Raw genomic sequence first — 25,858 nt, 5'->3', positions numbered from 1 at the left:
ACCAAATTTTATCATATATAATACATATTCTTATAAAAAAAACACAAGATCTTATGTGTTGATGGCCACACTAGCTTTGAGGCTAGCATCATGCATGGGGTATATTTCGTTAGTGTTATAGAAATCACTCATAGGTTAGTGTTATAGGGGTTACTTCATCAGTGTTATATGGATTACTCAATCAGTACTACAGCCGCACACAAGACATGTTATATGAAAAATATTTGAATTCGTATCATTGTGCAGTTTCATAATACTAAGTTTGTTATATATAGTTTTTGTTAATACATACGTAATTAGAGATCGATTTTGATAGCCATTGTACATTTTAAAAACCGTGTGAATAGATATATACACTATATTATTAGACGAAGAGAGCGTATTTGAATGATTACTCGCATTTAACTTTTGATTAATTTGTAGGGTTAGTTTGTCCTCATAATGACTTGATTTTTTTTTTTTTAATAAATACAAAAACTAAAATATTCCCAACTCATATTCCGTATCTTCCTTGAAAAAGTTATGGAAAATGACGTGTAGAAAAGGGAATGATGTGGCTTCATTAAATATAATTGTCTTTGTTTATTTACTTTTATTTTTCTTCCCACATGGTTGATTGATTTTGATTAAATAATTGTCTAATTGGGTTGAAGATATTGACCAAACATGTCCCCCCATAAGGAAATGATGGAAGTAGAAAGCAACCATACAACTATGACTCTTTGACACGAATAAATGTGATAAAATACATTTTAAAATAAATTGATTAATCCGCCATATATATATTTATGTACATTTCTCTATCTTTTAGTTTATATTTTTTTTTTTGAAAGAAGTCCTAATTAAAGGACGCTAAATTTCATTAATATAAGTCATACGGCATCTACAATTGACAATGAACGATAATGAAAACGAATTTAACAAAATCAAACAAGAATTAATCGGGGAAGGGCTAAGAATCCAAATACATAAATATAACAATTCGACATATTCTCGATTTGTTGTCTCATACAACTTTTTGAGTGGATCCGTCGTCGCTTCACAATTTTGTGAGAAAGTAAATTCTTGTGCTGATTTCGTAACCCGAATCCGAGCCATAATCAATGGTAGCCCCGCACAACCGGAGACCAAATTAAGCGCAAATAAAACCTTGTCTTTCGAAGGAGTCTGAAAAACCTTGTCTTTCGAAGGAGATCGAAAAAACCTTGTCTTTCGAAGGAGATCGAAAAAACCTTGTCTTTCGAAGGAGATAAACCCTTTCTTTCGAGGGAGACATTATTGTAACCTAAACAAAAAGCTTAAAAGAAAAGTAAAGATTGGGGCTTTCCAACGGTGAAATCCGATGAAAGCCCCTTTAAAATTGACAATGGAGACTATGTTTAGGAGAGAGAAGAGAGAAAAGGAGGCTAGGGTTACAACAAAATAAAGTTGTCTTTTAGTTTATATTGATTTGTGGTAGAGATATGATATATCGGAAAATATGTGTGATATATTATATCTCTAACATACAATTTGAGTTTTGTAATACTCTCTTCGTTTCATAATGTTAGTCCCATATAGAATCGATAACATAAAATAAGAAAACAAATATATTTGGAATCTAACATTAAAGTACAACATAATTCATAATTGGTTTACCTTATTTAACTTTTTTGATTTTTTTATTAGGATAACACAAGTCATAATTGCATAATTTAATGTAAAAATTTCCTTAAGTAGAGTCATGTCATCAATCCACAATCAATTAATTCCAAAAAAATCAAGTTATAAATGAAATATATATATTCAATATAGGTATATCTTTTTGAAACGTCCAAAATAGTATTTCGTATATGGTAATATGGGACTAACATTATGAAGCGGAGGGAGTATTTATTGTTTTTTACCACATACTACGGTTTACTCAAAGTTTTGTAACTTTATAAGAAAAAAATCTCGTATGAAATATCTATCTATATACTATACTAAAAGACAAGCGCCTCAATGTGAGACTGACAAATGTCTCATTATGATTCGCTGTCTTTTATTAATTTTTTTAAAATTATTATTATAATAAATTTATTATGTTTCCATATGTATAAAAAAAGAAATCTGTACATTTTATTCTAAATAAATACATAAACTATTATAGTAAAGTCTATTTTTTTTTTTTTTGAGAACCTATTATAGTAAAGTCTATTGTAGTAAAGTAACAGACATATACACATGCAATGTATATTAAGAAAAGTATCATAAAATATGTTAGTATATATGTAAATAATAATAGCTACATAAGAATAAAAAAATCTTAGTATAAAAAATATCAAAATTACATATGTATGTATGGTAATTCATATTCTACCTAGAATATTATGTTTATAATGAAAGAAGATAATTCGATAAATATTAACAAGCCTATCAAAGGCATTATATACATTGTAAGCTACGTATGGTAAGCTATAAAGTAGGCCTAATTTCCTAAAAATAAGGAAGACAAGTATACACTAAGCAAAACTATGCCAAAAAAATGATGCATATATAAAATAGTTTTTGGTTTTAACATAGATAATATATATCAATAAAATTTATATGAAAAATATTCTCATTCTATAACCATTAAATTTTCATATTTTCTTACTCTTATAATGCTTATATTCAAAATTTAAATAATTTAATATGTAATTGTATGAGTTTTATAACATTCATAGTTACTATATAAGAATACATGTCCGTAAAAAAATGCATTACATACATGATTGGTTAGTTGATAAATTATGTCTTTTATTCTTATTACTAGATTAGAACCCGTGCGATGCACGGTTATATAATACCTATTTTTAATTTGTACATTTTAAAAATAAGTCGCGATTATACATGAATATAAATAAGAATTGCGTATATTTTGTAATTTTATAATTTTTTATTCATCAAAATTATGATATATTATCTGTTCAACGTTGTGCAATTCATAGTTAAATGTAGGAGGTCGTGTATTAATGTGCTATTTAAAATTGTTTAATTTTCTTAAGACAAACTGGTAGGTTTTATTATAATGTAGAAGCTTCCAATATTTAAATTGCTAAAATGTTAAATATGATAACTCTACCCAAAAAAAAAAAAAAAATGAAATCATCATTGCATTTAGGCGGAAAATTTTTTATTGAGAAAGCGACACGTGGGCAATGGTGACGTCGGCAACTTCTGTTTTAGTAATAGTTAATAGATTTTAATAAATATTTTTTCAATCATATAAACTTTATCAATAACCATATCTATATATTTGTGTTGTATACTCAATCATCAGTTGTTGATTAATTATATGGATATTATGTGATAGTTTTTGACACACTGCTTAGCTTAGATAACTGTAAAATATGGCTGACAAATGTATAAGGTTATTATTGTGTTTATCGATAGTGAATGCGACGGGCCGGGTAAAACAGGTTTTTTGGTTGTATAGATACTGAACAGATGGTATGACAAGTAAATTTTAGTTTTTCTTATATTGTTCTTCTATAGTCATGTACGGATTGTATGACAAGTAATTTAGTTTTTCCTCTACTTCTCTTACGTAGTTATGTGGAGCAAAATAATTAATATGATTTTCAATTATAATAAATAACATTTTAAAAAATAATAGGGAATAAAAGAAAAAAATTGCAAATGACATAAAATACTATTCAAATCACATCTTTCTTTAATTTATTTACGTATTAGCCATTATTGCAAATGAACAAAATTTTAATAATTAATTGTCAGAGAAAATAAGCCCTTTATTACTAATTGAATTATCGTAGGATTTTTTCCGGGTAAATTCAAATTTTTCTCTGAGATAAATGCGAATAAATCTCCTCTCACAATTTAATCATTTTCTTTTATTTTTTAAATGATAAAAGTAAAATAATAAAGTGGCGCGGATTTCAACAAATAAAGTTGTGAGAGGAGATAAATTAGAATGTATGTTTTTGAGATCAACTGGGGCTCCCTCATTTTTTCCTACGGATCAATCATGCTTTTGTCAAAAAAAAAATAAATAATGATTTATAAACCGTGCAATGCACGGGCGCTATGCTAGTGATTAACTATAAAGGAATTGCATAAGGTTGTAGAAGTATCATCTAATATAAAAGGTCAATATTACAGATTTACAGGTCTTTTTCAAATTATTAATACCAATATTTAGATTATCATACATAATATATATCATTATTATAATGCAATAATGGAGATATTCTAACTTGAGAAAAATTGTTGCATATCATTATTAATCAGTCCCACATTAATCATTGTTATGAAACTATGGAGAAAGGATTTAATAAAAGAAGAGAATGATTACAAGGGCCAAGCTATTTTTCTAATGACTTACCAATAACAATGAACCATTCCCCTTTTTCTTTTCTTCTATTTTTTGAAATTCTATTGGTTGAGTGTGATATTAAATTAATAATTGACTATTATAATCAAAGTAATAACAGGCAAAATTCTAATTCAATTTACGTGCAATTATTTTGAAATAGGAGTAGTTTGTCGTATTCAAATGAACTTCATATATGCATGCTATTGTACCTTTTCTTATTAAGGGACTTTTAATCACTTATTTTTAAATAATAAAAAAATTTAAAACCATTATTTACTTTTACTTTACTATTAATATTTTCTTGAGGTGTAGAGACTAAAGAGTCATAAGGAATTAGTGTGACGTAGATGAGATTTGATTACATGTCTAGGGTAATTATGCCTAGTCATTATTATAAGATCATTATGCTAGTTGGAAAATCTTGGCATTCACTACATAATCTTTATCCTATTAATTCAAACGGAGGAATACATGTTTATTGGGCTCCATATATATTTTAGTTCAGTAAAAGATCTATTTTCAATAAAACAAAATCCTAGTCTTTTGCCTAATTATAATACTCGTAATATAATTTGGTCATTGTTCCACAAGAAATAAGGTTGTTGTAGATATATATAAACTGATTGTAATTAATAAAAATAAATTTATAAAACTGAAGTTGGGAATTGTTATTTACCAACTGCAGAGTAATATGCAAGTATGCAACATAGAAGAATCATCCAAGATCATTATAGCTTCGGAGGAAAAATTAGGTAAATGTGAGTAAGATAGAGATAGAGTAGGGTAGGATTAAAACACAATTCATTCATGAATTGAACAGAGTGGAGTGAAATGAAGGGAAATGGTGAAAAAAAAAAAAAAAAAAAAAAAAACTTTTGTATACATCTGATGTACGGTAATATTATTGTACATCAGGGTAACTTTTGTTGACTTTAGGTAACTAATATCAATAAAGCATAAATAACTTTTATTTATATGAGGTTAACTTATATATAATGGGTAACTTCCATTCATTAAATGATAACTTTTAATCATTTTAAGATAACTTTATAGCGGATCGGAGGTTTTATTGGCGAGCCTGTCCCCATTAATATCAGTTATTAACAAAAACATGTTAATATCATCAATTTTTCTCTCTACTCCCCTCACATGGCCAATTTTTCCCTCTCTCTCCTCCATTCCCGTGGCCACTACTTCCTTCTCTATCCTCCATTCCCATGGGTATGCCCAAGATCCACCACACTCGCGGATGAAAAAGCAGTTCACTTCCTTCTCTTTTAATTCCTCCATTCCCGTGGCTATGTCCAAGATCGGATCGACCACCTTCGCGAATCAAAAGTGGCCGGCCGACCAGATAAACAATAGACACCCTAGTAGAAAATTATGAAAATTGGGCCCACACAAACCCCTTAGGGAAGGGGTTAGCTTGTACTTGTGGTGTTGCAAAGGTCGAACGGTGGTGCTCGGTCAGCTGGTGGTGCTAGAGAATGTGCGGTAGTCGACTGGTGAAGGTAAAGGGAGGTCGTGCGGTGGTTGGCTGGGGTCGACTAGTGAAATTATAGGTTGTCGGTTGGTGAAGCGGCAGGTGGTGCAACAAGCTGTACGATGGTGATAGAGGGGAGAGAAAGGGGGTGTGGCTGCTAAATTTACAAAATCACCCTTATTGTGGCTGCTAAATTTACAAAATTAGCCTTTAAATTAACAAATTTTGTTGATATTTGATATCAACTTGTATTTTCTCTTTATTGTACGTCTGATTTTTTTTTAAAATGTTTGTGGAAAAAAATAGCTAATTGAGAATTTGAAATGATGGGTTCTAAATTAGTTTGATTATACTCCATAACTTGAAACAACAACCTTAATTTTCTCTCTCAACTTGACTAAGGAATCAACATTCAAAGCTAAGTGGTTAACAAGAATGCAAGCAAGTAATAATCATGCCAATTAACTACTTAGTTGAGTTTTAACCTAAACCCTAAACAATCTATAACCTACACTGAATTTTCTAGCTACGATCTTCTACAAAACTCATTTATGTCCTCTTTAATCTCTATTATATTTTCACGAATGATATAGGTGATTAATGTCCAAATAAACTACAAAAACTAAAGCACACAAAAAATATAAAAAAAAGTCATGTATTCTTTTTGTTATTAATGCTATGGAACAACACCATGTAAATGCAGCCCTAACATAGCAATCTTTCCACCCAAAAGTCACCGTCCAAACACAAGTTACAACTTCACGTTCTTTAATTTATTAGAAATGGAGTAAAAAATTTCATTGTCATGGACAAAGCGAGCAAAAATTCGACCGTTGAAAGCATTCCAACATTAACCGCCAAAACAAGTAGTCAAAAACCGCGTCATCCACCCCCGCCAACTACCTCTCCCGGCTCCACCACCATCCACCACCCGATAACTTTTTTTTTTTTTAGGGTAAAATTGAAATTAAATTAAAAAAAACAAAAATAAAAACAAAAAATCCCCTTACTTCTTCTGATCTAAATCCTGCAACACCAGTACACCAGTACACAACAACAACAATCAAATGGTTGTCACATATCTATGTTGTTGTGGACCCCACACATGATGCATCACCCGTTGTTGATAACACCGCCGTATTCCTCCCGCAGCCGCCGCCGTCGCCGGCACCCTCCTCAACTCTCTCTCCTCCTCCTCCGACACCGTCTCACCTTCATCATCTGACGAATCATTCGTCTCCTCTTCTTCATTTTCCGCCTCTTCCGAATCATCTCCGCCATCTTCTTCATCATCGGAAACGCCAGTGCTTTTGACAAGATGCATCCTCAACCGTCCATTATCACGCGTTGCACAAAGCATTTCTGGGTGTTCAATCATAACCCCAATTATCTCCAATCTACCTTCATTTCTCACCGATTTTAATACGAAATTTCTTCTTCCGTTTTCACTCAACGACGTTAATGGCGGCGGAAACTTCCTCTCCTCCCACCTCTTCCCCACTCCCCTCTCTCTCCTCCTCGGAAAACACCCTTCCGATGATGACGAAGAAGAAGACGATTCTCCGTCGTAATTCCTACAGCAATTCCGACCCAGATCGTCGAAACTCGATATCATCTCATCGGAACTCTCGAACCCGATACTCTCCGTGCACGACATCAGGTCTATGTGGGCGGAATTACCCTTATCTCCGGCGGCAGTAACCGCCGGAGGATGACCGGCGAGAGCTTCGATGGGTTTAAGGGGATTATTGTGATTATCGACGGCGAGGGTGAAATTAAGCGGTGGTTGAGAAGGTTGGAGAAGAGGAGAACAACCACCAAGTGTTTGATGAAATGCTTGAGAGAAGTGGTCTTCCTCCAAGGAAGGAGGAGGAAGGCCAAAGAATGAGTTCACACTATTATTCCTGCAAATGCTCGTCATCTCTTATATTTTGTGCTTTTATTTTTATTTTTTTTCTCTCTCTTAATTTTTTTTTAAAAAAAAAAATAAATCTCTTTAGGTCTATTTATTTTCTCATTTTTTGAATTGGGAAATGTTCGTTTTTTTTCAGGTAATTTTTTTATTTATTTTGGGAAGGGTGTGGTTGCTATAAATACGAAGGAAATATGATGGAAGTAGATGGAGGATATCAATATGAGCTGGTAGTGAAGGTGATCCTACGTGGGTCCCTCTGTACTTTCTCGTTCTGTTTTGTCATCAGACACGGACTTACAATAACTTATTTTATTTTATTTTTTATTTTTTTTAAGGGTAATGTTATATGCAGTCCTAAAGACTATATATAAGCATAAAATTTACTCTTGAAAATTATATAAAAAGAAAAAGATATATGCAGTCATATGTGTTGCAAATAAGAAGCTAAAAATGAAAAGAATTGACGTAAATAAACATTTATTATACAGATTTACTCATGAATTAATGATAAATTTCCAACTTAACACTAAAAGAAAGTATATTAAATACTTATATAAAATTTAGGGTTGTATATAGCATTACCCTATATAAAATTAGGAATTTATGACAAAAACACGTGTAAATCAGTGTTTATATTTTTATGATTTCTTTACTTTAATGTTTATATAGTCCTAAGACCTATGCATAGTATTTTCCTTTTTTTTTTTAATTCATCATTTTGAGTTTTGCATTATTTACCTGACATAATTTATCTGCTACTCCTTATTTGAATTTGAAAAATGATAAACATAGCCCTAAATTCTATTATATTGATTTTTGTGTGATTTTGTTATAAATTCCCAGCTTAATTCCATTTTAGAAAGTATATTTAATGTTTATACATAGATTTAAGTGCTTCACATATCGTTACCCTTTGGTTTTTCACAATATCTATTTTCATAACATAATTTTGTTATTGTACAATTTTTGTTACTAATAGCTAATTGAAGATATTAATAGTTAAAATTGCATTCATTTTGACAACTATACCAGTCAAACTGGCGTTTTTTTTATTTTTTATTTTTAGAGTAATACACGAGATATTTAAAAGGATGGTACTTAGCTACCCGATTTTTGGTCTCATGTTAAATTATTGTAAATCAATTTCACATAAGAATTATCGATTTTTGGGTGGGGTGTGAGAAATATAGATGAGGATGGTTTTGCTATGGGTAAGCTCAAATTTGCTATGTTCAAGGTGAGAACACAAGTCTAAAACCTGTGTAGAAAAGAAGCCGTTAGAAAAGGAAAGAAAAATGAAAGTTTCAAAATCTGTGTTTTTTTTACGGGGATTAGATTTTGGTTGATTTTAAGGTGGTTTTTGGGAACAAACAAGTCTTATTGAAACGTAAAATTTAAAATAAAAATTAAATGCACACATATTATGGTAATGTTAATAATGTAGACAGCTCAGGCACAGCTACATGAACTAATCCTCTAGCAAAGGAAGAATATAGGTTAAAAAAATAAGATTAAAATTTCACATTAAGTTAAAAAACCGTAAAAAATTGAGAAATTAAAAATATTTATTAAAAAAAAAATTAAAAATAATACTGGAAAGTGGAAATAGTTATGGGGATTTTTTGGCAACATAAGTTTGACTAAATTGGGAAATTGTACTTTGTGTACTGTGAATTATCATCCGTAGGTGTGTACTTGTTTTATCCTTTGAGAATCCTTGGGACTTATCACCAAATTAAAGTGGATATTTATTTTCAAATAATCGGACATTCAGTTTTGTTTTGACCATTTTAATCTCGTGAAATTAAAGTCGTAACTCTCCGTATTATTTTCCTAATTTTGCTATGCTCACAAATTCTCAAATCAATTTTATTTTATTTGTCACTTAAAAAAAAAAATTATGTGGTATATACTACTCCGTAATCTAAGGTATATATTATGTTCAACCTCTTTTTTTTTTTATTTTTTATTTATTTATTTATGCAGAATATGTTCAACTTATTTCAACGAACTAATCTTGGGTTAGTTTGGTGTACGATACACCCGGGTGTATATGACGAATTCTAAATAATACCATATGAGGTATTATTGTGAAAATTTATATGTGATCCATTGTGATAAATAGATTTTAAAAATTAAGATATTTAGGTGATAATTAGGTTTTTTTTTACAAGAATTATGTGATTTTTATGTGTTATACACGTTGATCCTGATTAAGTGCGATGATTCGTGAAATTATGCAATATAGTACATAAGTTCTTGCAAAGCTTATCCTATCCGAACTTATTATGAGTAATTCTTTTTTTTTTTTTGACAAAATTATGAGTAACTCTTATTTGAACTATTTCTAAGAAAATAAGTTAAAATATGGTCCCAAAAAAATTGACTTAGGGCCTTATCTCATTGACTGAACTGAGTTGAACTGAACTGAACTGAATATTTTATAAGAGAAGGAAATTAGGAGCTGAAATGAATTGATTTGAACTGAACTGAGCTGAACTGAAATGAACTGAATTTCAATGTAAGAGAATAGGCCCTTAATCAAATATCATTATCCCAATAGAACAGATATCTTTGCTCTTGGACTTGACCAGCTGATTAGGCATTAAGAGACATGTATTAGATTGTTTATAAAAGGACAAATTGATTCAAGGCATATCTAAAATATTATGTTGAGGCCCGTTTTTGTGCAAATTATATTCACAAAATAAGTTTTGGAAATTGTGTGTGTAAATAAGCTTAACACACACAATTTACATCATGTAAACTTATTTTAATTTATTTTACATTATTGTTCTTATTTTACATTATTTTTTCAAAATAACATAAAATAAGTTAAAATAAGATCAAACAAATAGACTTTGTTATTAAGATTGAGAAAAGCCTTTATTTATTTTATGAGTAACTTTGATTTTCTGGGAAGGTAATCTAATTTTGTGCATTAAAGTAACCCCATCTTATTGTACAAGTTACATCAATTACTTAAAAACAATGCATGCAAGCATAATCGTTTATTCAATCAACCCATTTAATTTATTTTTTATACTCTATCACATCTCCTTTACATGAGAGTTATTTGGGTTTGAAATGTGGATGCATCATTAGCTCTCCTCATACCCTATGCTTAATATTCGATTTGAAATAAGAGGTGGATAAGATTCGAACTCGTGACCTTTTTGTCATGTTGGCTCTGATACCATGTCAACCAAAAACTTAAAATATGATTGAGGCTTAAAAAAATGTTTTATACTCTTTCAAAAGTAACCCCATTTTTCCATTGATGCAATTTAATCTCTCATTCACCAAGGTAATTTGATCATCGTCGTAACTTGAGGTGCTTAATTAAATGTTGGAAAATGTTATACATAGCCCTTAGGGTTACACACTCCCTCCGTCCCCCGAAAGAACGACCCATATTTGGGTTGATTTCGCGGGTATTAAGAAAGTTAAATAAAAAGAAATAAAAGTATATTGGAAAGATAAATTTACATGGGTTTGTAAAAAAATAGAGAGAAATTAATAAAAGTAGATGAAAAGCTAATTTTGCACAAATATTATGAAAAGCTAATTTTGCACAAATATTATTGCAAATTGGTGGGGATTTTAATGGGGATTTTAATGCAAATGGGTCATTCTTTTTGGGACAAAAATTAGGCTAAATGGGTCGTTCTTTTGGGGACGGAACTAGTATAAGCATTAAATTTACACTTGAAAATCGTAAAAAGTTAAGAAATCATCAAAATATAAACACTGATTTACGCGTATTTTTGCCATGAATTCCTAATTTTTTTATACAATTTCCAATAGTATATTTAATGCTTATATATAGCCCTTAGGGCTACATATAACATTACCCTTAAATTTTTACAATCTTTATATGTGAAATGATAACATCATCAACTAATGGTGTGACTAGCCACATATATTACAATGAACGAATTTAAATAGAAACTTAAAAAACACTCTGTAGATGAGGTATTTATTTTGTCACAAATTTCAAAATTTCAATACTACAAGTCTACATGTACATTATTTTTAGGGGGAATACGAGTATTTAATACGAAGTGTATATATGAAGAATAGATGGTCCAAGATGGGAGCAAAATCCCATTAGTGGGTTTTCCAATTCCATTGGTGGATTACGGGGACTGCAAATAAAAGACTAATTATGGCATGTATTTGTACAATGTACTGTATTTTTTTATGGAAATATACAGTGTATTTTATTGTGTACTGTGTAATAACAAATCTGATTGGCTGGTTGATGGCTAACAAATTTTGAGATTCAGGGTTTCACAGTACGTTTTTGTCTTAGTAAAGGCACGTTAATAATGTGCTGCTCTTGTAGTAGTGTCCAAGTATGCACTATCTAATTATCCATTTGAATTTGAGTAGAGGTGTCAATTCGGATAACCGGATGGAGTTTGGGTCGGGTCTGTTCGGGTCAGATCTGTTCGGGTCGGATATGTTCGGATCAAAATTATCCTTTTAACTCGGATCGGGTCGGATCGGGTCAAATTCGGGTCGGGTTAAATTCGGATCATGGTCTATCGAGTCCGGGTCGGATATGGGTCGGGTCAACTCCAGATCGGTTCACTTTCGGTTCGGATAAATTTGGATCGGTTTAAAACGGGTTTAACCGGATAACTTCGGGTCGGATGAATTTGGGTCGGGTTGATTACGGTTCGGATGATTTCGGTTCGGTTAAGTTCGGTTTGATTAAGATAAGGTTGATCCGTTGATTCATTAAATGGTCAGTTTCAATTCAATTCCTTTTTGTGTTTGGCTGGATTTTGGTCGAACTGACCAAATTCATATCCAAATAAGGTTAATTTTAATCTAGAGATATTATTGAGTTTTTACCTTATTATTGGTTCAATATGATTATTAATTACGAAGCACGAAGTTTTAGTTTTCTCATTTGAACAAGTTATGTATAATTTTTATCTTAAAGGAGAATTGAGATTGAATAATTATCGATAACTTATCATACCTATATAAGTGAGACCGAGCTAGTGATATATTAACGAGTAATAGTTACATATGGTGATATATACAAAAAAGAATATCAATTTTTTAAGGTTATTACAAGGTTACAACTCTTCATCAATTGTACAATCTTACGAGGTTATGAGTATTGTACTATTAGTTTAGTTTATTACTAGTTCAATTTGTATAAGATATTTGTTAGAGTTGTTAGAATTACTTTATTGCTAATTCAATTTTTATATTAAAAACTTGACATTATACATATTGATAGTTAATTGTTACTATGTACATTCTTTTTATTTGAGCATAAATTATTGCATATATATGTAGTGTGTATATAACCGTACGATGTATAATGCCTATAATTCTAGGATAATGCACAGTTGTAGAGGAAGTAGTAATGAAGGAATGTTATGTATTTGTAAATACATAACAATGATTAAAATGTTCTAAAAACACATGGTAGAGAGAGAAAAAAGGAGAGAGATAGGAAGAGAGAGCTCTTTATATGGACCCCACCTACTTTTTGGTCAGATTGTCTCACGTGATAGGTTTGTTGTAAATTTAAGACTTCAGACTATTTTTTTTGTAGTAAAAAAATTAACTTATTAATAATTAGTAAATATATTTTATAAGAACTTGAATAAAAAGGTCAATAATCAATTATGGTCGGGTTAAATCCGGATCGGGTAAAAATCAAATCGAGTTAAAATCGGGTCGGGTTAATATCAGTTCGGGTCTAAACAGATCGGATCTGATCGGTTATTTGTCGGGTCAATTTCGGATCGGGTTGAGCTTAGGTCGGGTCAAATCGGTTCGGGTTGAGTTCAGGTCGGGTCAAATCGGATTCGGGTTGAGTTCAGGTCGGATCAAATCGGTGCCAGGTTAAGTTCAGATCGGGTCAAGTTCGGATTCGGGTTGAGTTCAGTTCGGTTACAGTTCGGGTTTGGGTCTTGAATTTCTCGGATAAAATCGGATCGGTTACAGTTCGAAACGGATAATTTTTTTCGGGTCGGTTCGGGTTTGACACCTCTAAATTTGAGTATATGTTATTCGAATGGTGGACATTTGATGTAGAATTGTAGATCAGATCATGTTGTCCGTCTAGTCTGTACGGAGTACTCAAATACAGCAAATTTGCCAACTTGTTGTAATTTTTTTTTTTATTTTTTTTTTAAAAAGTAATGAGAAAGATTCTAACCGTATCTCAACTTTTTCGTTTTTAGACAATTTGAGAGTGAGGGAGAAGGATAAAGGTAAGGATTTCTATACTACAGTCAAAGTATCTCTAGTGGTGAATGGGGGGATTGAACCCCTAAACTCAAGGTTGGAAGAAGTAATTTTTTTTCACTAGACCAAACTTAGCTTGATAACTATTTGTGAATTACATTGCTTTGTTGTTGGTTACATCTTTTATTATTGAGTTCGTGCAAATTAGGTATGTAATGGTAAGTATGATGCTTGTCATGTTCTCGAATTAATCGAAACTCCAAAGTGATGATGATATTAATAGATTGGGACAGAGTAACTACTTAGTTACTCCGACTTATACACTAAGATCTTTAATAGCATGTTAAATTTCAAAAATATAAATGGGTTTTATTAGATGACCGGATAAGAAGGATTAGAGTTTGTACTTAACACAAATTAAAAAGTACTTCGTATCATCGTTTCTTAATAATTAACTCAGTCAAACTAGCAATTATATTAGTTTGACTCTAAGATAAGATAATGTGAACCACATTTTGTGATTCATGCGAAAGAACTAATTAATACAGTATTAGAGTCTCATTTCTAACATTTTTTACTCACACAATAAAGAGAAATGAGACTATATAAAAGGACGGAGGGAGTATAAGTTAGCACGTGGAATTTTATTAGATTCGCTTGAGGGTCTGTTCTCTTCAGCTTTTTTTCAGTTCAGTTTAGTTCAGCTTCAATAAGTTCAATTAAGTTTAGTTCAGTTCTTAATTTCCTTATCAGCTTCTCTCATAAAATATTCAGTTCAGTTCAGTTCCAATAAGTTCAGTTCAGTTAATCAGAACATGCCCTGAGTGCCAATTTTCCATATGTCAATTTTTTTCATAAATAAATTTCACTTATGCATAGCCGAAATATAAATGGGGTTGAAGCTTAAAGAAGCACAATTATTAGAGACCTTAATAATTGTAGAGTGAATCAAATTTCAGGGACGGAGGGAGTACAACTAAATATTATTCCCTTTATCCCAAAATGATGTTCCTCTTTAATTACCTACTGAGTAGAGGGGATCATTGGATGGGCCAGGTCGAAACAAAAAATTCAGCCAACTTCTCGGGTCAGGCCAAGCTTTGGGCTGGTTTTTTTTGTGTCCAAATCCGCCCAAAATGGCCGGGCAAAAAAAAAAAAAAACTGCATTCCCAAACCGCCTCCAATAAAAAAATTGGGTCGGGCCCGACCCGATTTTGGACCGGAAAAATTTGTCAAAATCTTGCCCAAAATCGTGTCGGACCAGCGTGATGGGCTAAGGCCCTGTTTTTTAGAGCTGTTGTGCTCTGCTCTGCCCTGCCCTGCCCTGCTCTGCTCCGTAGTGTGTGAAAGCCTATCCCTGCTTTGCTCTGCTCTGCTGAAATCTGCTCTACCCAGAAGCTCAAAAGAACAGGGCCTAAATTTGATAAGGTTTACTGCGGAGTATTATAAAACTTTATATTAACACCCACTACTAACAACATTTTATGTGATAATCATGGTCTTTTAATGTTAAGGTTAGCTAAATCATTAAAAGTGTATTAAATATGTATGTCTAATCCAACTAGATATTTATTCGACTTAATAACTTTTACTTTAAATTTATCCAACTTACTGCCTAATAACTATCTGACCCAAACATAACATCATGAACTCGAATACACTCGTTTTAAACCTAACATGACACAACTTGAAGTCAAAAACTCAGAAATTAAAATTGGGCTAAATTTGACTCCCAATTTGCACTTATAAAGCTAAACAATCCGAAATAACCTAAGTAAAATTGACCAAATCTAAACCTGATAAACATGAATCGGACCTATATTTGACATGACCCCACTTGAGTATGACGCGGGACCTAACCTAACTTATCCAAACTTGAGTTGATGATACCTAAACTCACATCTTTGGACGGACCGCTTATGTTTTTACCATATGTTTAATTTTAATTATACCGTATCAATGTAAATCATTAAATTCTAACTAAACCTAATTAAGCCTTAAATTCAATTATTTAATAAGATGAAGAGAACAACCTCCGACTTTAATTTAAAATAAGTTTAAGGTGAATAAAAGTGGACCATCTAGATCCTTTATTGTATGAATTGTATCAAGATCCTTCATACTTCACATCATTACGTGTATCGGTATATGGGTCTATATTCGAATGTTTCCTCAACTACGAAGAAAGTTCATACATACTTCCTCTAAAAAAAATATTCATAAACCGTGTAAAGAGCAACAAACTTCCCTTCATTGAGAATTGAGACTTAGACTAAATCCTTTGACTTGCTAAACTATTACGAATATGATGACGAATTTAATCATTTTTGGTATAAACTAAGATTTTTTACGTTACACAAATTTAATTTAAAGTAAAGTTACATGTTACTTGGATTGTGGCAAGAGATATTAGAATAAATAACATCTGGGAAGCTTATCAGAATATATTTAACAAATGCATTAACCAAATCTTCTCCCAATTGAATTGTTTGTTTGGACATAATATTAAAAATTAAAAAGAGCGGCCATCAAGCAATACATTCCTTGTTTTCAGTGTATTTTATTTTTATCAGACATGCTCCAATCATTTATTTCATCCATTTCCTTGATTAGTTCTTCGTTGGAATATTTCATTAAACAGACAAAAACTTAATCATTCAAAAATAATGCATTTAAGAATATATATATATATATATATATATATATATATATATATATATATATATATATATATATATATATATATATATATATATATTCCACATACCAAACAAAGTGTGGTGAAGTTGGTGGGAAAGTCACCTTATTACTATGATAGTTTGATATAATCCGTTGTTTGATTTGATTAAAATTTGTCTTTATATAAAATTTAGTACGGAGTATATAAAAAAAACATAAAATATATCAAATGAAGTATTTTCAGAATTGTATTGACGTAATATGTAATTTTTATAATTTTGTATATAAAACTTTATTTTTCTGATATGAACTTCTTTCTGTAAGAGAAAAGGTTTTGATATGGATAAGTGTATATAATATATATGGAGTACATATTAACTCAAATTGTTGTCCTTTCATGAATACATTTATAATGCAAAATTTGTTTAAATAGATACATCTCACTAAAAAAAAACCACTGTACTATCTTCATTAGGAAGATTGACTAATTTATAATTCAGGTAGTCAAAATAAAATAACTTTGTCCGCATTATATGATTTGCATAAAGAAACAAAATTAGAATTTGGGATTTGTTTATTTGTTTTTATCTTATTCAAATACTTAGTTTATTTGGTATATATAATTTAATTCAGTCAAAGTAAGATGTAGTTCAATTGGCAGTGAAGTAAAATAAGTTAAGTTCAGCAAAAATAAGTTATGTTTTAATATTAAAGAACAAATATAAATAATAGAAAATTAGTCATAATAACTTTTTTAAGTAGAAATAATTTTAGTTCAGCAAAAATAATTTAATTTAAATAAACATAATTTCACTTAAAAAAAATAACGTGAAGAGAACATGAAAGACCTAAATGAATTTCTGAAAAATAAGTTAAGTTTAGTAATAATTTGTTTTCACTTTACCTCATAAAATTGTTTTTAATGAACTGAACTTAAATTATTTTTATTGAATATTTTTTTTTTTTAAGGTGAAGTGAACATGGTTTTAATTAGTATAATTCAATAATTATTAGAAAAAATATAATAGTGAATGAGAAAGATTAAGTTTAATATGTAAAATAATTTCAAACAAAAATCATTAATTTCAGGGCCTATTCTCATACGTTGAAATTCAATTCAATTCAGTTTAGCTCAGCTCAGCTCAGTTCAGCTCCTAATTTCCTTCTCTTATAAAATATTCATTTCAGTTCAGTTCGGTTCGGTTCAGTTCAGCTCAGCTCAGCTCATCTCAGTTCAGTTCAGCTGAATTCAGTCAATGAGAACAGGCCCTCAGTAAAAATAATATGAGCTTAACAAAAGCAATTTAACTTCAACATAAATTAGGTTTAAGAACAGAACCTTACTCCCCATGAGTTTTACCATTGTATTCTATTTTGTGTGAAACAACTAACAACAAAGAAAATTTACATGCGAGTGAAAATGTTGCCCCATATTGAAAGAGTATAAAAGTGAAGAAGAATATTAGGATGCGTATCCTACATTGAAGAAAAGAGAAAGTCGTATCCACTTTATAAAGCTAAGGGGCTATTATCCTCATTTTTGAGGTGAAACCTCCTTGATTGTGTAAAGTGGACACTCGTGACAAGTGTGGCCCAGACTTGTTTATCACAACAACTAGTTAGCTTTAAATCAAAGAAGTTAAAACACTTATATCATCATTATGGACATTATCTCACTCACCAATTTTCTATCCTATCACACCCGCTTATCCTTCTTATCCCTGTCCCTCATACCAAAAACTTCGAAACGGCAAGAACAGGCCCTTGCTTGATTGCTATTGCAGCAGCTCCAGAGCTCCTGCTTTGGAATCATGCAAAAGAGGGAGATAGAGGTGAATCAGCAAGATTAGATAGAAGAAGCATATATCCTATCTATCTGTTTGAAAATTGAGCTTTGATTCTAGGAGTCTGGAGTCTAGAATTAACAATATATACTTATATACCAATCTTATTCGGTTGTTTAGCAACTTTTTATGTGCTTTAACCAGATATGTATCATGTATGTACCCCTTTTCGATCTCTGTGTTTCATTGGTAAGGAGAAGTGGCCATTACAGTGAGGTTAAGGTTAAAGGAAAGTCTCTCAAATGAACTCGTAGAGTACTGGTCCCTAGACTATAAGGATATGTGATCAGAGTGAAGGGGTTCCAGATTTATGGACTTATGGTACGGTTCAGGCGGGGTTGTGAGGGTGTAGCGGTGAGCCAGTGGTGGTGGTGGTAGGAATAAGGTGGCAGAGGAAAACTTTCATCACTTGAAAGCGTAGAAGTTAATGTAATATATACTACATAGCCTGCAACTAGTGTACTAAATGATGCAATTAATATGTAACGGAGAAAGTATAACTAGTATAACGAACAATGGCTGTTGAGAGCCAAAACGAGCAGCATATTGGATTGTAAATTTGGGACACTTGCAACCATCTCACATATCTCAAATTATTTGTAGGATGATGAGATTCATAGCTCTGTTGAAAAGGCTAAAATTTACGCTTGGTAGTAAATTGGATCTCTTTGTTTTGTTGATAAATAAGTATTGCTACATTTGCTAGTACCACTAACTTGAAATAGGGAGTTACAGAGTTGGTATGTATTAGATTACATCGTACTGCTTGATGAAAAATAGTTGTAAGTAAATCAAATGAAGTTCATTTGTATAAAATTCCTTATGTATAATTGCCTTGTATGGTTGTACCTACCATTTTACAGAGAAATTCAGGGGAACGTATTTGAGAATAATAAGCTTAAGCTAAGTAGCAGCCTTGTCTGAATATCCAATCCCTCGTCGATTAGTAGGAAAGAGCATGAACAAGAAGCTTGACAAAGCTCCGATTCCAAGGGGCAAATTCTGAAGTAATGAATTAACCCAATATTTTTCAGTAGGATTGCAAATAAAACACTTCAACACATGATAGTCGCTGAAGGCAAACACCAAGAAAACAGCCAATGAAACAAATGCATGAACAAAGTCTATGAACCTAATCCTGTATTTGCTGAAGTCTTTTGCTTCTCTACCATTTCTCCTCTCTTCATCCTCCCATTTCATCCCATTGAAAATGTAGATACCCTTACGAGTAGCGATTCCATAGTACACCTTACTGTCAGGGCCAATGAAGCTGTCAGTGAAAGAGGACAGGAAGCAAATGAGAGCAAACACCGTGATCAAAGAGATTGTGAGGTATTTGTTGACAGCATGGCATAAGCCATTGTGGGAGAAGGGAGAGATCAGGGCTTGGAATGCAAGGACCGTGCCTGTGGGCAGAAGGTTAGCGAGGTTTGCTGCACCAGATAAGGTCTTGTGGACTGAGCCTGTACTCCGGGGTGTGGATGTACCGAGCAAGGGTCCATTAAGGGGTGGCTTATTTGATGATTGTTGTGAATTAGGGGCGTTTGCCATGGTGAATAATCAATTAAATTAATCACTTTTGGGGGTCGGATTTAATTTGATTTGATTTGATCTGAACGGAACTGAACGTGGTTATATATAATTTGGTTAGTTAGATGGAAAAGGAGTGGTCAAATTTTGGTGGAGTTTTTGCCTTAGCTTTTTTTGTACGGGTAACTAACTAACTTCATGCACAGGCAGCAAAACATAATAATCATGTGAGATGTTTTAGGAGTTATAGCGTATTGGGCATCTTTGTGATGTGTATGCCAAACTGTGTAACAAAAATGACAACATATGATTTGTAGTACATGGTTTACGATGATTGCAATATTCACAAGTAACAATGCAGGTTCACGGTAACATTTTGGATAAAAATACCTAACAGAAAAATGACCTCTTTTCAGTCTTTTGTCTTTACCTCTACGTATCTGCACCAAAATTACGATAATGTCCATTTAGATTTTATCAGAATTATGCTCAGTTTTGAGTAAAAAAAAAAATGCTCAGTTTGCTCAGCTAGAATGTCATACTTAAGAAGCTGTCATAGCAATATAAGCTATTACATATTTACATAACAGATATAGACAGTATTGGTGTAGGAGAATTTAAATTAATTGATTCAAGGTGAACTCTATGTAAACATGAATCAGATGAGGCTAAAGATTTTTTTAATAAAATGAATAGATGATGATACATACCAGTTTCAGTGAATATATCTATCTGCTTGATGTTGCGGGATTCATGGATGCCTGAATCTCTTCCAATGTACGCTCCTTAGTCTCAGGTACAAGCATCGCAACAAAAACAACAGTTGCACCACAAATGATGCAGTATATGAAGAAAGTACCTGTTATGAAAATTTCCAAGTTATATGAATATCAGAATATCCAAGTGACTGTCAAAGAAAACAAAAAGTTCAGGACAGCAAAGAATTGTGTTCATTACCAGGGGAGCTCCAGCTCATCAAGAAGTTAAAGGTAAACGAAATCATCCACGAGCCAAGCCAATTTACTACTGTGACAAGACTGCCGGCTAAACCCTTCACATTAATTGGAAAAATCTATGAAAAAATATGCAACTGTCAGTACATGAAATGAAAGCTTACTACTGTGACAACTTTTTAACACAGTCATGAAGAATTATAAGTTCTGTGAAGGAGGCATATGATGCATAGAGTTTTAGATCCTACCTCGGACATTATTACCCATGGTACACCACCCATTCCCAATGAGAAGGATGCAGAGAACATCTAGATCAAAGCAAAAGAGAAAAGTAATTAAGTAGAAGGAAGGGAAGCAAAAAGAAAAGAAAATAAGGTGGCATGAGTTTACTCTAATGCATCTTACCAACACTCCAATAAGTGCCAAAAAGGGAGCTTCAGTATTCCACATCTGAAGATCCTGCAAATGAAGAACTTTTGAATTTTTATAAGAAATTTCACAGGTGAAGATGATATTTTAGACTCATGGAAGAGAGTGGGAGAGGTTGGGGTGGGAATTTGGGGTGAGCGAGAAGAGGACCTGGAGCAGGAATGACAATCCTGTCAAGAAGCAACCCAAGCAAGTCCCAGCTGCTGAAATCTGAATTTACAAAAACATCTTCAGGTCTCTATTAACTAGCAATGTAGGGGCATGAAAAAAAATTCCTTCACCTTAAAATTACTCACCATTAGAAGAGGTCGTCGTCCTGATTTATCCATTAAAACAGTGCCCACAACTGTCATAGGAATCTGTCATTGGCAGTTATACAGTCTTAGAGACAGCACAAGAAGATTTCTGAGTAACAACAATAAGGTGAAAGTAGTGAACCTGAATTGCAACCATTGCTAGTGTCCCTACTCTTCCCGAGAAACCTGAGCAAACATAAAGTTAATGACAACAGAGGATTAACTGCAAAGTTTCCCAAACATTCCATCGTTAGAAGAAGTACCAAGAAGAAGCATTTAAATACCAGCAGATTCGAATATAGAATTTGCATAAAATACAACCCCATTAACACCTCCAAATTGTTGGAAGACCATCAGTCCAACTCCAACCTATATCAAATTTAAAGCAATTCGTGAAAGAACAGTTATATTGAAAGGCATAAAAGGGACTGCAGTGCATAGTTTGAGACACTCACTATCAGTGAACGCGTGTATTCTCTTTTGAATAGGTCTAGAAAGTTTGCTTCAGATAAATGCTGAAGGGTTTTTGTATACTCCTGAAACATGTAAGAGGCTTAAGGCTTAACTCATTCTCCATGCTGTGCAAATTAAGGACTCACAAAAACAAGAAAAATCAAGAAATTGGATAAATCACCTTAATCTCAGCAGCTTCTGCTGAAGTATCCGCGTGTTGTCCCCTTAGGGACTTCAAAACATCTTCACACTCTTCCCATCTTGCATTCTTTGCCTGTACAAGATTTCCAGGTTATCCCTGTGAATTTTTTCTAGCTGACTATTTGCAGTTTTTATTTTTTATTTTTTTAATAGAGGTGTTTGATTAAGTAATAACAATATATACTCATATACCAATTGGCAAAGCCGGTGAGGCAGTGAGGGGTACGGATAAGGGAATCTCACAACCCCAAAGATCCCCTAGACCCTAGTAGTTTTTTATCCCAAAACTTGAAGTCATGAGGTTAAACCCTTACCACTAGGCCAAGCCTTGCTCGATACAAATCAATTAAGCTACTCTACTATAACATACTGGATACTGTATTTCACTTACAAGCCAACGTGGGGACTCCGGGATAAAGAATACACCAAGAAACTGTAGGATACTTGGAATTAGCCCTGAAAACAGTGAAAAGAAGTCAAGAAGTTGTAATTTTGATACCATCTTCTACTCCAGCCAAAGGTATAGACAAAGAGTACCAATTAAGGCAAGGATGCGCCAATGAATGATAATTCCAAAAAGCCACATCGTTGACACACCACAGCAAATCATCAACTGCCATTGAGAGTATGTAAGCTATAAATGCTAAAGTTGTTAGCTAACCAGATCAGAGATTCAAGACAGAACCTGATGGGCTGCTGTAAATCCTCCTCTAAGGTTTTTAGGGGTTATTTCGGCAACATACACAGGGACCTGTGATATATGATTTTAGGAAAGGAATTACAATGTTTCGCAATCAGATGCAAGTAAATTGAGCTAAATGCTGTATATGATGTTTGTACTTACTACATAAGAGAGGATCCCAATTCCAACACCAATTAATAGCCTTGCAGCATCAAGTAACCAGGCCACCTTCAGAAAAAATGGGATTCATTAATCACGACTACATAAGATTGGAAAAACATCTTTCAAAGGTAAAAAAACAAAAACAATGCAACAGTTCTCAAAAAAAGTAAATGTACTATGTTCGTTTGGCATATGCAATTATATTATCAGTTCCTATCTGATAGAGTATAAACCCGACTCTAATAGCATGTTGGAGGACCAACTCAACCTAAAGCTTAAGCTGATGGTTGAGGCCCACGAATATGTTTTAAACTCCATCACTATCAGCACGTGTTTGCTTATATTGATGAGAATCTGAATATTAAGATACATATAAGGGTACCTGGACATTCACAATTGAAAGAGATAAGAATCCAAACCTTAGCAAATACAATTGTAAGGCTTCCTACAAGGCAAAGAAGTTCCGAGAATGCCATAGCCTGTAAGAAAAGATCACTGAAATAAGAATAAAGGAAGATAAATATATCAGTAATATTTGCCAAGGATCAGGTAGGAAGAGTGAAACAACTTACACCCCGTCTCCCAAAACGATCTGCTATCCGTCCACTTACTATTGCACCCATCATTGCTCCAATTGTCAATATTGATCCAAAGACTGAATACTGTCTTGACAGGTGATAAAAGTGGTTGATTAAGAGAAAAAGGAAATATAACAGTTCACTGAGAATATGAATCCTGTCCACTTACTACTGCACCCATCATTGCTCCAATTATAGCAGAATAACTCCCTCCATTATGTATCCAAAACATACCTTGTTTATTGCAAACAACTAATCTTGAGTCATGAGAAGGTCATTTCTATTGAGCAATTAATACAAATTATCTTTCCAATACAGATTTTTAGTTTCTTTAGACCTATGTTACCTAAACTCGGGTAATTCCACTGCATTGCTGTTCGACATTGGAACATCTTGAAGAGTCAAACTAGGCAATTTTATGAAAATACAAGAAATCTTGGTTTTCATCCATAACAGTCATGTTAGAGTGCAAGGTTTTGACTTGAGTACTTGAGAATATATGAAAGTTTAAGGAAATTACATTTAGCCATAATAGGAAAAAAAAAAATTGTAAGTATATAAACAGATAAAAAGATGATGCAGACCTGTGCCAAAGTTAAGTCTAGGTCAGAGATCATTCCAGATTCAGCAGGTGATGAAAATCCCACCTGCAATTAATCATTTCTCCCTCAATACAATAATTTTATAATTCTGTCTCAAATACACAAGATTGCAAATAAACCAAGTCATTTTCATTGCTATAATAATACAAAATAAAAAAACAAACTTCACACAACAAAACCAAAGCTAGTACAACTGTACAAATCATAATACCCAAAATATAAGCATCTTAATAAAATAGAAAAAATGATGAAAAACTAATGTAAGTGGAATATACAAGCATATACTTACGAGGCAGACCCAGGCAATCAGCCTGATTGACGAAATTTTGTCAATCAGCCGCTGATGTGGGCCAGGCACCGTCCTTTTTATTGTTATTATATTCACTCGTACGGTTTGTGGTAACGGCTGAAAAATGGCCGTTAGTAACAGTGAAATCGACGTCGTTACATGAATCTTTCAAGTCTAAAAACATTTTTTAAAACAAAAGCATTTCTCCTCGATCGCCAAATTCATCTCAAATAGCAATAAAATCGACGGACATGAATCTGCGTCTGGCCTGTAAATCGACGAACAGTGATTTTTTAAAACTTACAGTGATTTTTAAGCAATGAATAAATTACATATTAAGCACAAGACATCCATAAACTAACTTACAGTGATTTGCGTCCGACCTATAAATCGACGAACAAGAATGGTTGTCTGGTAAATCAAAGAACAAGAATTGCTAGTCTTGCTTCGCCATTGATAATACACCGTCTTGCTATTCTGAATTAGTATTTACCAATCAAAATTGGTCGGAATTGATAATACACCGTCTGAATATTATTCCTTACAGTATTATTTACCATTCACAATTGGTCTAAAAATTAAGGAATTTGCTCATCAATTTCTGGGAGAAGATGATAGCTCAGGGCCCTCTCAGTTAAGGTTTCAAGTTTGGGAAAGTGAGTTTACAATTTGAGAAAGTGACGAAAACTCACGGAAGTGTAACGTTTTGACTTACGAAGCCGTTAGTCAACAAATCCCCAACCAAGTTATTGTTTAAACAACATCAGCGTAAAGTTACATATTTACCCCATACATAAACGTGCAAAAGACGGATATACCCCCTGATTTACAACCCTCGTCAATCAGGCTGATGAACTTAGATTTCCTCTATACTTACAGAAGCACCAAAGACAAAGGAACCAGAAATAGCAACCAAAGTACTCAGTATTACAGCTGCAGTTGCTTCTGCTGCTGCTGTCGGCTGCGGCGGGCCGTTTTCTCTGTTACTGTCCAGCAAAGGAGAGGATAACATTGATATTTGGTGTTGATTTTCCATGGTTTGACTCTCCATTGTTTTTTTTTTTTTTTCCTGGGAGATGACAAAGTTAATCTACTACCAATCAGAGCATATTTATTTTTTGAATTGGTGGTGTAGAACAAAGAAATCCAGACAAAATAGTGGTTCAACTGAATTAAATTAATAGATTGTAAATTTGTAATACAAAAA

At 32.6% G+C, this 25,858-nt stretch overlaps 1 protein-coding gene and 1 pseudogene across 2 annotated transcripts; both read right to left on the bottom strand.

Moving 5' to 3' along the window:
• Positions 1-19,379: 19,379 nt before the first annotated feature.
• Positions 19,380-20,027, bottom strand: LOC145627587 (protein DMP10 pseudogene; annotated as a pseudogene).
• Positions 20,028-20,716: 689 nt separating this feature from the next.
• LOC145626606 (sugar transporter ERD6-like 5) lies at positions 20,717-25,600 on the bottom strand. Of its 2 annotated transcripts, none has more exons than XM_081679065.1 (18): positions 25,529-25,600; positions 24,345-24,407; positions 23,755-23,844; positions 23,602-23,661; positions 23,183-23,248; positions 23,024-23,089; positions 22,876-22,951; positions 22,730-22,794; positions 22,319-22,411; positions 22,140-22,220; positions 21,969-22,053; positions 21,827-21,870; positions 21,685-21,747; positions 21,539-21,598; positions 21,365-21,418; positions 21,208-21,267; positions 20,964-21,078; positions 20,717-20,865 (listed from the first exon to the last, which is right to left on the bottom strand). In XM_081679065.1, exons 2-18 carry the CDS (start codon positions 24,375-24,377, stop codon positions 20,735-20,737), a joined length of 1,242 nt encoding a protein of 413 aa, XP_081535191.1. In that variant the 5' UTR covers positions 24,378-24,407; positions 25,529-25,600; the 3' UTR covers positions 20,717-20,734. The 2 variants fall into 2 exon arrangements, with proteins under 2 accessions (XP_081535191.1, XP_081535190.1); XM_081679064.1 differs by lacking the exon at positions 25,529-25,600 and adding an exon at positions 24,652-24,743.
• Positions 25,601-25,858: the final 258 nt, after the last annotated feature.

Source organism: Chenopodium album, chromosome 4 (assembly GCF_948465745.1).
Source record: "Chenopodium album chromosome 4, dcCheAlbu1.1, whole genome shotgun sequence".
Lineage (NCBI taxonomy): Eukaryota > Viridiplantae > Streptophyta > Magnoliopsida > Caryophyllales > Amaranthaceae > Chenopodium > Chenopodium album.
The sequence above is the reverse complement of the archived record's forward strand: the minus strand, read 5'-3'. Positions and strand labels throughout refer to the sequence as shown.

Bases quoted from the DNA above. Each gene is read 5' to 3' on its own strand.
- LOC145626606 (XM_081679065.1), bottom strand. From the start codon at position 24,377: ATGATCTCTGACCTAGACTTAACTTTGGCACAG. The intron at 22,952-23,023 runs GTTCTGTCTTGA...TCTCAATGGCAG, and splicing joins GATTTACAGCAGCCCATCAG to TTGATGATTTGCTGTGGTGT. The intron at 21,419-21,538 runs GTCCTCTTCTCG...CTTCATTTGCAG, and splicing joins GATTGTCATTCCTGCTCCAG to GATCTTCAGATGTGGAATAC.